Below are 12,026 nucleotides of genomic sequence, written 5' to 3'. Positions count from 1 at the left end.
AGGGTAAAAAGAAATTTAAACCTAATAAACTGGCAGACAAAATTGTCTAAAACTAGTATTAACTTGTATAAAAATCTGTTCAATGCTAAAAGGGACAACACGGTAGCTCAGAGATCAGCACTGTTGCCTCAAAGCAAGAAGGTCGCTGGTTCGAAAAAAAAATACTATGAAAATACCACGTTAAGTTACTTTACAAATAATAATATCAGCATATAGAATTTCAAGTGATGGTAGTCGGGCTGCTATTGCACATATTTTGACAGATATTAGCGCAAAACGACAAAGAAAAATCAATATGCCTATTTACAAAATAACTGACCTGAAACTGTGTCCCAGTCCGCTCCTGCTCTTAGAATGATAATAGGTGTTCTTAAAACAGCTATAATTTTAGCTACTATTAAAGCCATTGCACAAACTGCAAATCTATATGGACAACCTGTTAATGAATGGTGCAGTTTTGTCAGTAATGTGCCAAGCATGAAGCACAATCAGTGGTTAAATATTTTACTGTCACGTCAGCATGAGTTCACCACCAGAGGTCATCATCGACCCGCTTCATTTTTATTCTTAATATTTTTTTCTCCCTCTTTTTTTCTAAGCAGGATCAGGAATCTTCTACCCTTTCGGTTTATCAGCAGGAGACTCAAAAAATACTGCTGCTGATGATGCAAGCTCCTCTGCTATTACACTGTTGAGCCCCTTTCTGTTCTTTGGACGAACATACCAGAAGATTTACGTAAGAATTTGATTTCATTTTGTCTCATTGTGTGCATGAGGGTTTTAGATGCTTTATAAATTTTATTTGTGACTTGGAGATAAAAATTCCCTGGTTGTGATTTTGACAGTATTTCTCCTGTTTCAGGTTAATAATAATGGACACCTCACATTCAGCCAGGCTTCTTCACAATATGTTCCCTACTCATTTCCTGCTAATGGAAGTAGGGATATTATTGCTGGATTCTGGGCTGACCTTGATAACAGAGCAAGTGGAGTCATCTCTTATCATCAATACACTAATGGAAGTGTTCTCACTCGCGCCACTCAGGATATCAACAATTATTTCCCAAATCTGCCCTTCACTGGTTCTTGGGTCTTTGTAGCATCATGGGATAAAGTACCGTACCTTTCCTCTACAGCAGTAAGATCAACACACTGAAATGTTCATGTTTTCACTTTATGCATGATTTAATTAAAAAAAATACTTTAAGACATAAAATAATATAAAGTAACAAGTGCAGAACGATGTCTGTCATATGTGCTGCTCATACATATTAAACACTTTAACAACGGTTTTCTTATTCATTTATTTTATTATTATTTTTTTAGGAAACATCTTTTCAAGTGGTTTTAATCTCAGGCAGTAATTATTCATTTATTCTGATGAACTATGGAAATATTGCTGCAACAGGACGTACAGTGGAGGTAAAAAAAAAACTTTTCTGTAATGAGAACAAAAAATTACTGTTTACTACAGAATAAAAGTTTGTGCACTGTTTGTCAACTGTTTACATGAATACTGTTTGATATACTTTCAGGCTGGTTATGACACAATAAACTCCACAAACTACTTTGTGATTCCTGGATCAAATAATGGGAGCTCCGTCTCAAACCTCAACACCTCCAGTAATGTCAATGTTCCAGGCCGATGGGTCTTCAGGGTGGACGGTGGACCACCGACAGGTATGAGTACAGAACACAGGTTACGGTCAGTTAATTATTATAGAAAAATGTTGTCACGCTTTTTTTTCAGCCAGTGTTGTTTCATGTCTCAGCACAACTGTTATGTTAATTTTCATTTCACTACACTCAAAACATATTTTTTTAATTGTTCAAACTACTTAATTAAAAAGAGCTGAAACAACACAATTCTTGAGATTTCATTGGGACAACTTAATTTTTTTATGTTCAATCCACATAAATTTGTTAACAGTGTTTAGTTAACTTAATCGATTTGTGTTAGGACAACATGAATGAATTGTGTGGAACCCTGCCCTTTACAGTGCAGAAACCAACATAAATTGGTTTTAATTGGCTTTTAATTGGCTCGCATGGTTCAGGATTGGTAGAGCTACGCATCGATGAATTTGCTCTTCAGTGTTTGAACTCTCAGTAATGATTAAATCACACTGAACTGAGCTAAACTAAACTGAACTGAACTTAAACACTAAAAACTGAACTACACTGTTCCAGATACTATGACCATTTATGTGAAGCTGCTTTGACACAATCTACATTGTAAAAGCGCTATACAAATAAAGCTGAACTGAATTGAATAAATGTAAAAATAAAATAAAAAAATAAACTATCGTTAGTATGTTTGGGGCGTCACGGTGGGTAGCACGATCACCTTACAGCAAAAAGGTCGCTGGTTCGAGCCTCAGCGGGGTCAGTTGGCATTTCTGTGTGGAGTATGCATGTTCTCCCCGTGATCATGTGGGATTCCTCTAGATGCTTTGGTTTCCCCAACAGTCCAAAGACATGCGCTATAGGTGAATTGGCTAAGCTAAAATTGTCTGTAGTGTATGTGTTGGTGAATGAGTGTGTATAGATGTTTCCTAGTGATTGGTTGCAGTTGGAAGGTCATCCGCTGTGTAAAACATATGCTGGATAAGTTGGCAGTTCATTCCGCTGTGGCAACCCTTAAAGATAAAAAAATAAAGGAACTAAACCGAACAGAAAATGATTGATTGAATGAACAGTATGTGTGTATTGTTAGTCACAATATATGTGTGTTTTTGTTTATGTTTTGATATGTATATGTGTGTTATGTTTATGTTTTCCCACACAGTATGTGTTTCCCTTTAGCTCGTTGGCTGAGAATGGTCAAACATGCTGCAATTAAGAAAAACACATGCATATGTATCCATAACAAATTGAGAAAACATCAACTTGACTAAACACAAGCAGATACAGAATCAGTGAACACATATTGATGACCTTTTCTCAGTTACTGATCTATGTGTTTTTATAAGAAGATATATAAGATATATCTATAATAAGAACTATAGTGTTGACTATAAATTACTATAGTATGTATTAATGTGGTCTGTAACTATTAATTGTTCAATAGTAGGAAGAACAAAAACTATGGCAGTCAATGGATACAGGATTCCAGCTTTCTGTATGATAAACCAATTATTTACAAATTAATGCAAATTACTATACAAAAGAATCATGAATATGCAAATTACCCCGTCTCCACTCCTCTCCACTTACCTGGTTATACACTGCCTGCGCCACTTTTACTTGGTTAACAGAAGTAAACTTTGAAGTAAACATGAATCAATTTAAGTGGCAGTCTTGGTTTAACCAGCCTGATGTCATGAGGAAAAGTAACTATTATTCATTTAGTCAGTTTAACAGATAAGGAGGCATGGCATCAAACCCCACCCCTAAACCCAACCGCCATTGGGGTATGAGCAAATTGTACTAAAATGTATGAATGAGATCGAACAAATGTATCCCAATTAGCCACTAAATCAAAAACTTATGAATTGGCATAAAATATGGGCATCCTCTAAACACTTATAAGAATATTTTGAATTAAATTTGATGCACAGCCTAGGATATACCAAGCATAAATGTAAGAAATATGTGAATGCTGAAAGTACTGCACAGTTACAAAAGAAGGTGAACATTTTCACAATACTAATAAAATACCTACAAAAAAAGGAGCTACCTGTCAGAAGGCATGTAATGGATTATGTTTAGCTGTATTTATGTAACTTTGTAAAGTCATTTACAAGTCATGGTTTGTTTTCTTCAACAGCAACTACAACAGCAACACCTACTACAACCACTCAAATGACACCTATAACAACAACTACAACACCTACAACAACTACAACACCTATAATCACTGAAACAACACCTACAACAACTGCAACACTTACAACCACTGAAACAACACCTACAACAACTACAACAACACCTACAACCACTGAAACAACACCTACAACACCTACAACAACACCTACAACACCTACAACCACTGAAACAACACCTACAACACCTACAACACCTACAACAACTGCAACACTTACAACCACTGAAACAACACCTACAACAACTACAACACCTACAACAACACCTACAACAACTACAACACCTACAACCACTGAAACAACACCTACAACAACTACAACACCTACAACCACTGAAACAACACCTACAACAACTACAACACCTACTACAACATCTCCAGTAACTACAACAATGTCTCCTTCAACAACACTGCCAGGTAATTATGGACTTCTGGATTGAGGCCATGTTTGCACTACTGATTTTCTTGATTGTTTTACCCAGTTAAAGAAACTAGGATCCATTATCCCAGCACAGCAGATGAAAAGTTTTGCAAATCTGTAAACTCTTTCCCATTGAATTGACACATTTCCCCCAGCCTTTTGCAAAACAGTTAACACGGATGTCATTCAAGCTGTCCAGAATCCATCATTTTACCTATGGCAACCAAACAGAAACGATCTATTCCTGACTATTAGAAACTACCAAGACCGGTATGAAATCACTGAAGCACCCGTGTAACACTCTTTCACAAAATTCTTCAATTAGCAATCAGTCTGCAAACCTCATGTAAAAAAGTGGCAGGTCTGTGTGTTATTCTTTGCAAGCAAAAAATAAATAAATAAATAAATAAAAAAAATAAATAATAATATATATATATATATATATATATATATATATATATATATATATATATATATATATATAAAAAAAAAATATATATATATATATATATATATATATATATATATATATATATATATATATATATATATATATATATATATATATATATATATATATTCTGGTAATATTGTGGTAATATTTACAGTATTTCAGTTTGTGTCATTGAATATTGAATGTCAGCATTATTCAATAAAAACTGCATTAAAGCAATTCTTATTCTGGATTCAACATTTGGCATTGTCGTTTTAACCATGAGTGCCACTGTTTAAATATTATCTGGATGCAGCTTTTATGATGCAATCTGAGATTGCATTTCTCAGCGATGCAATGTCACTGTGAGGTGTAGGGTTAGGGGTGTGTTACAATCCTATGTTTGTCTTGTCTCATCTGTTTTTTTCTTGTTCCTGTTTTGCTTAGAACACATCCAATTGGCCACTTCCAGCTTGCTTGATCCTGATTGGCCTACAGTGTTTTAAAAAGCCATGACACCACTTCCTTGGCAGCCATCTTGTTTTTGGTCACTTGCTTGTGTTTGTTGAAATGTTTGATTGTGGTATAGTGCAGAGTTTTTGGATGTGTTAGGACTGAGAGTATTGAGATTTGTGAGTACTGTTTGCTTTGTTTGACTTCTGAGAGAATATTGAGATTTGTGAGTACTGTTTGTTTTGTTTGAGTTCTGAGATTATATTGAGAATTGTGAGTACTGTTTGTTTTAGTGTTTGCTTTGTTTATGATACTTTGTTCCACCGGCTTGTTTGACCTTTGTTGCCTGCTGACATTGATTTTGGATTGTCCTTCAAATATGGTTGCCTGTTTTTGTAAATAGATTGTAAATAGTGTATATATTGGGATAGTAAGGAGTTTGACGCCATTTTCTTTGTAAAACCTTTTTGCCTCTGTTTTTGTGTTAGGTAGTTAGGGAAGTGAATTGTACTTTCTTTTCTTTTATTTGTGATCAGGTAAGTTAGAGATTTAATATAAAGGAATTTTTGTTTGTTATTTTGGCCTTGTCAGCTCCCGAATTCAAACCCCAATAAATCTTTGAATTCATTTTGTTGTCTTGTCTTTCATGTTGTGCACCATCCCTAGACGGTGCGTAACATGAAATTGGGGGCTCGTCCATTGGTTATATGCTCTATTAGCTGAATTTATTTGGCTCATTTGTTTTTGCATTTGTTTGTCTGGGGTTTTTCTTTTGATAAGGGAGGAAATATAGTGATTGGCCCAACTACTTTGATTGGCATGGCATCAAAATTTGAACTTGATAAATTTACAATTGCACCAACAGAGGAGCAATTAGATAAATGTCGCAAAGATGATTTGTTTTTGATTGCAGATTTTTTTGATATAGTCGTACCTCGAAATGCACTGAAAAAGGAGATCAGAGAGGCATTGTACATGGAGCTTGTTAAACAAAAGATCTTACCTGATGCGAATGTGCAGGGTTTGGGTGTTGCAAATACAGCATTATCTGAAGAGTTGGAAGCTGCTGAGGCAGAGTTCAAACCTACGGATGTTGCGAGCATGGATCCCATTAATCCGCCTTCGCTAACAGATCCACAGCTGGCAATCCGGTTGAAAGAACTGGAGGTGGAGTTAAGTCGACAGCAGTATCAGAGCCAGCTTTTACATGTTCGAGCAGTTGAGCTTGAGACAAAACGAGACATCCGGCTGAAAGAGCTGGAACTTGAATTAAAGACTGGACAAAATCCATGTCCACCTTCTTCCCTGACAAAGGGAAGCACTCCTGTGCAGAGTCCAGTAAATGCCTCCTCTCCTCTTCCTGCAGTGCCGTCTGTGACACCGGTAAGTCCTAACACTGATTTTGATATTAGTAGACAAATTTCATTGGTTCCTACATTTAGAGAGAGTGAAGTTGACACATATTTCACTGTTTTTGAGCGTATTGCAGCCACGTTAAAGTGGCCAAGAAATATTTGGCCTTTATTGTTACAGTGCAAACTGGTTGGCAAAGCACAAGAAGTATGTTCTGCACTGACACTTGAGCAAAGTTTGGAGTATGATTCGGTTAAGGCTGCCGTGTTAAGAGCTTACGAACTCGTTCCAGAAGCCTATCGACAAAAGTTTAGGAAGCATGTGAAAAACCCCAGTCAAACATTTGTTGAGTTTGCACGTGAGAAAACCACACTGTTTGAAAAGTGGTGTGCTGCTAGCAAAATTACCACATTTGAGCAGCTGAAAGAACTCATTTTAGTGGAAGAGTTTAAGAATTGCATTTCAGAAAAGATTGTAGTTTATTTGAATGAACAAAAAGTTTCATCACTATCTGAGGCTGCGATTTTTGCTGATGAGTTTGTGCTCACACACAAGGTTGCATTCACGTCCCCACGTTCATCTCGTGCTGTTATAGATCGCAGGGGTAGCTCTAGAACAGCAGTAGCTGTGTCAAAAGATGATCGCATTGCTGAATCTTCAACAGGGTCCCGCGAGTGTTATTACTGCCATGAAAAGGGGCATTTAATTGCTGGTTGTCCTGTGTTACTGCGCAAAAATCAGAGAAAAGCTCAGGATGCATCTAAAACTGTGGCCTTTGCGAGTACTCACACTTCTGAATTAGTAGACTCTATTGATCCCTCTTTTTATCCATTTGTGTTTGAAGGTATAGTGTCATTTTCTGAATTAGATCAGGAGCAAAAACCAGTTCACATCCTTCGGGATACAGGTGCTGCTCAGTCTTTTATTCTGGCAGATGTGCTTCCATTCTCTTCACAGTCCAGCTGTAATTCAGATGTATTAGTTCAGGGAATTGAACTTGGTGTGGTTAGGGTTCCTTTGCACACTGTTTATTTACGCTCTGACATTGTGACTGGCTTAGTTAAAGTGGCTGTACGTACTCAGTTACCACTGAAGGGAATTTCCCTTATCCTTGGGAATGATTTAGCAGGGAACAAAGTTTCTTGTCTTCCTGAGGTTACTGAGGTACCTTGTGTGCCAGAAGAGGATGTGTTGACTCGAGAGTTTCCCAGTGTATTTCGTTCTTGTGTTGTGACTCGTGCACAAGCTCGTAAACTTGATAAGGAAATTGATCTTTCTAATTCCTTCATGAATTCAGATTTACCAGATGTTGAGAACAAAACTGAAGATGCTTGTTTACAGAATCTGAGTCTAGAATCTAAATTTGACTTTCCTTTTGACAAACAGCGCTTGATAGATGCACAACGTGCAGATGATACGTTGAAGTCATGTTTTGCTGCTGTGATTGAGATATCTGACTTACCCAATCATCCAGCTGCTTATTTTTTAGATGGCGGGGTACTTATGCGTAAATGGAGTCCAGAAAACATGAAGGGTGACTGGAGCTCTGTATTTCAAGTAGTCATTCCAAAAGATTACAGAGAATATGTGCTAAGTGTGGCTCATGACCATGAATTGTCTGGTCATTTAGGTATAAGGAAGACCTATAACAATCTTTTGAAACATTTCTTTTGGCCTGGAATGAAGTCTACGGTGTCTCACTATTGTCGATCTTGTCATGCTTGTCAGGTTGCTGGCAAACCAAATCAGGTTATTTCCCCAGCTCCCTTAAAGCCAATTCCAGTAATGACTGAGCCATTTGAGAAACTTGTAGTTGATTGTGTTGGACCTTTACCAAGGACTAAATCTGGTCACTCCTACTTGTTAACTTTGATGTGTTCTGCTACTAGGTTTCCTGAAGCCATCCCACTGCGTTCCTTAAAGGCTCCAACCATTGTGAAGGCAATTGTGAAGTTCTGTACCACATTTGGCCTGCCAAAGTTTATTCAGTCGGACCAAGGGTCAAATTTCATGTCAAGAATCTTCCGTAAGGTCATGAAAGAGCTAAACATTCAACATTGTGTCTCTAGTGCGTACCATCCGCAGTCGCAGGGTGTTCTTGAAAGGTTTCATCAGACCCTCAAAACCATTATCAGAACCTACTGTGTCCAACGTGAGAAAGATTGGGATGAAGATGTCCCACTTTTATTGTTTGCTATTCGCAATACAGTACAGGAATCACTTGGATTCAGCCCAGCTGAATTAGTATTTGGACATACTCTTCGCGGACCACTGAAACTGTTACAAGAACAGTTACTTTCTACAGGTCAGTCAGTCACTCCTCCTAAGAATGTATTGGACCATGTGAGTTCATTTCGTGAACGTTTACATTTAGTGTGGAAACTAGCACAACAGTCGTTAGCAACCTCTCAGTCCAGAATGAAAAGCAGATATGATAAGAAATCTGTCCAACGCTCATTTAAGGTTGGTGATCAAGTTCTGGTATTGCAGCCTTTACCCGGCTCTGCTCTACAAGCAAAATTCACAGGCCCTTATGTGATTGAGGAAAAATTAAGTGAAACTGATTATGTCGTACAAACTCCTGAAAGAAGAAGAAAGACTCGGATATGCCACATCAATATGCTTAAATTGTATGTCTCTCGCCCTGATTGTAAAGACTCTGTCAGTTCTCCGGTGGTAACTCCTGCTGTTGTAACATCCATAGATGTGGTTTCTCCAGAGTATTCTCCTTGCCTAGATGATCTTCATTTAGGAAGTGCTTATCTTTCTGGTGCTAAATTGCAAAATTCTGAAACTTTAGAATCTCTTGCCTCAAAACTTTCCCATTTGCCAAGTTCATCTCAAAGTGAGCTTGTACACTTAATTGACAAGTATTCTAGTATTTTCTCAGATGTCCCAACTGTGACTAGTGTGTTGATGCATGACATTGATGTTGGTGACCATCGTCCAGTAAAGCAGAATGCTTACCGTGTGAATCCAGTCAAGCGTGAAATAATGAAAAAAGAAACCCAGTATCTAGTTGAGAATGGTTTGGCAGAGCCAAGCTGTAGTCCCTGGTGTTCTCCATGTTTGTTGGTTCCAAAACCTGATGGAACTTCCCGCTTTTGCACAGATTACCGAAAGGTGAATCAATTAACCAAATCCGATTCCTACCCTCTTCCCAGAATGGAGGATTGCATTGATCGCATTGGAAGTGCTAAATTTGTGACCAAGTTAGACTTGCTTAAAGGATACTGGCAGGTGCCGCTCACGGAGCGTGCTTCTGAAATCTCAGCCTTTGCCACCCCAGACTCCTTTTTACAATACAAAGTTCTAGCTTTTGGCCTTAAAAACGCTCCAGCTACTTTTCAACGCTTGATGAATCAAGTATTGGCTAATGTAAGAAATTGTGAAGCATATCTAGATGATGTGGTATGCTACTCAGATACATGGGGTAATCACCTACAAACACTGGAGGAAGTATTTTCAAGACTTCAAGCAGCTAATCTTACTCTTAATTTAGCTAAATGTGAGTTCTGTCATGCCACTGTAACATACTTGGGAAAAGAAGTTGGTCATGGTACTGTTCGCCCTCTAGGGGCTAAAGTTCAGGCAATTGTTGAGTTTCCTGTGCCCAAAACTAAAAGAGACCTCAGGCGATTCCTTGGAATGGCTGGTTATTACAGAAATTTCTGTAAAAACTTTTCTGATGTTGTAAAACCTCTAACTGATAACCTTCGCAAAGATGTACCCTTCAGCTGGAACTCTAAGTGTGAATTTGCCTTTGAATGTCTTAAAAATTTGTTGTGTAATGCTCCTGTTTTAGTTGCCCCAGACTTCACCCGACCTTTTAAACTTGAAGTGGATGCCAGTGGTACGGGGGCCGGTGCTGTCCTGCTACAAGAAGATGAACAAGGAATCGACCATCCTGTGTGTTTCTATTCTAAAAAATTCAATCGTCATCAGGTTAATTACAGTACCATTGAAAAAGAAGCACTAGCTCTTTTGTTAGCATTGCAACATTTTGAAGTATATGTCGGATCCAGTCCAAAACCCATTGAAGTATTTACTGACCACAACCCACTTGTGTTTCTTCAGCAAATGTGTAACAAAAATCAAAGACTGATGCGGTGGGCTCTCATTTGTCAAAGTTTTAATTTACAAATTAAGTACAAGAAAGGTACTGACAATATAATTGCAGATTCATTGTCTAGATCACATTTGTAAACTTGTAACCATGTTTACACTTATGTGTGGGGGTGTTACAATCCTATGTTTGTCTTGTCTCATCTGTTTTTTTCTTGTTCCTGTTTTGCTTAGAACACATCCAATTGGCCACTTCCAGCTTGCTTGATCCTGATTGGCCTACAGTGTTTTAAAAAGCCATGACACCACTTCCTTGGCAGCCATCTTGTTTTTGGTCACTTGCTTGTGTTTGTTGAAATGTTTGATTGTGGTATAGTGCAGAGTTTTTGGATGTGTTAGGACTGAGAGTATTGAGATTTGTGAGTACTGTTTGCTTTGTTTGACTTCTGAGAGAATATTGAGATTTGTGAGTACTGTTTGTTTTGTTTGAGTTCTGAGATTATATTGAGAATTGTGAGTACTGTTTGTTTTAGTGTTTGCTTTGTTTATGATACTTTGTTCCACCGGCTTGTTTGACCTTTGTTGCCTGCTGACATTGATTTTGGATTGTCCTTCAAATATGGTTGCCTGTTTTTGTAAATAGATTGTAAATAGTGTATATATTGGGATAGTAAGGAGTTTGACGCCATTTTCTTTGTAAAACCTTTTTGCCTCTGTTTTTGTGTTAGGTAGTTAGGGAAGTGAATTGTACTTTCTTTTCTTTTATTTGTGATCAGGTAAGTTAGAGATTTAATATAAAGGAATTTTTGTTTGTTATTTTGGCCTTGTCAGCTCCCGAATTCAAACCCCAATAAATCTTTGAATTCATTTTGTTGTCTTGTCTTTCATGTTGTGCACCATCCCTAGACGGTGCGTAACAGGTGGGGTCATTAAAAAGCATGACATGCAGCTCAGATTGCATTTGTACCAGGTCTGCATCCAGGCTCTTCTCCTGCTTAGGCTTTGGTTTTGAAAATGTGGGATTTCAGCTGACGGCTGCTTCAAAGCAATCAAGAAAAACTGTAATGAGTTTTTATTTAAAATGCATATTTTCTCTCTGCTTTGTTCTTCTTTTTGTTTGGCCATCTGTTTGTTTCTAATGTGTCTCCTGTTTTTGTTACTGCAGAAGAGTTCAGTAAAAAGAAAGAAAGAAGAAATGCCCACATGGGTTTAGCGTTTTTCCGTATTGCAAACACAACAGTAATCTAGTAGTGTTTGCTTTGCTTTTTCTGAGTTAATTATTGTGATCTCCCAATTGCCACAGAAAAATAATGGGAAATCTTTGTAGACTGATGGCATTTAATGCTGTTCAGCCGTATAATCTTATAATGTGAACAAAATGAGCTGTTTTGTCATCACTTTAGACATTATGTAGGAGAATAACTTAAACACCAGCTTTAAAGTGATGTTGGTGATTTAGCAACAGTTTCTGCTGTTCT

The 12,026-nt window shown here is 37.6% G+C and overlaps 1 protein-coding gene across 2 annotated transcripts; it reads left to right on the top strand.

Annotated features, from left to right (window-relative positions):
* The first annotated feature begins 5,208 nt into the window (after positions 1-5,208).
* LOC147841563 (uncharacterized) lies at positions 5,209-11,415 on the top strand. Of its 2 annotated transcripts, XR_015504575.1 has the most exons (3): positions 5,209-10,392; positions 10,783-11,018; positions 11,067-11,415. XR_015504575.1 is itself a non-coding variant. In XM_087276905.1 (2 exons), exons 1-2 carry the CDS (start codon positions 5,950-5,952, stop codon positions 10,849-10,851), a joined length of 4,512 nt encoding a protein of 1,503 aa, XP_087133031.1. In that variant the 5' UTR covers positions 5,209-5,949; the 3' UTR covers positions 10,852-11,415. The 2 variants fall into 2 exon arrangements, 1 of the variants encoding a protein (XP_087133031.1); XM_087276905.1 differs by having other exon boundaries at positions 10,783-11,415.
* Positions 11,416-12,026: the final 611 nt, after the last annotated feature.

Source organism: Danio rerio, chromosome 12 (assembly GCF_052040795.2).
Source record: "Danio rerio strain M-AB ecotype USA chromosome 12, GRCz13ab, whole genome shotgun sequence".
Classification (NCBI taxonomy): Eukaryota; Metazoa; Chordata; class Actinopteri; order Cypriniformes; family Danionidae; genus Danio; species Danio rerio.
This window is presented reverse-complemented; position numbering and strand designations above follow the sequence as displayed.

Bases quoted from the DNA above. Each gene is read 5' to 3' on its own strand.
- LOC147841563 (XM_087276905.1), top strand. From the start codon at position 5,950: ATGGCATCAAAATTTGAACTTGATAAATTTACAATTGCACCAACAGAG. The intron at 10,393-10,782 runs GTGTGTTTCTAT...TGTTTTGCTTAG, and splicing joins AACAAGGAATCGACCATCCT to AACACATCCAATTGGCCACT.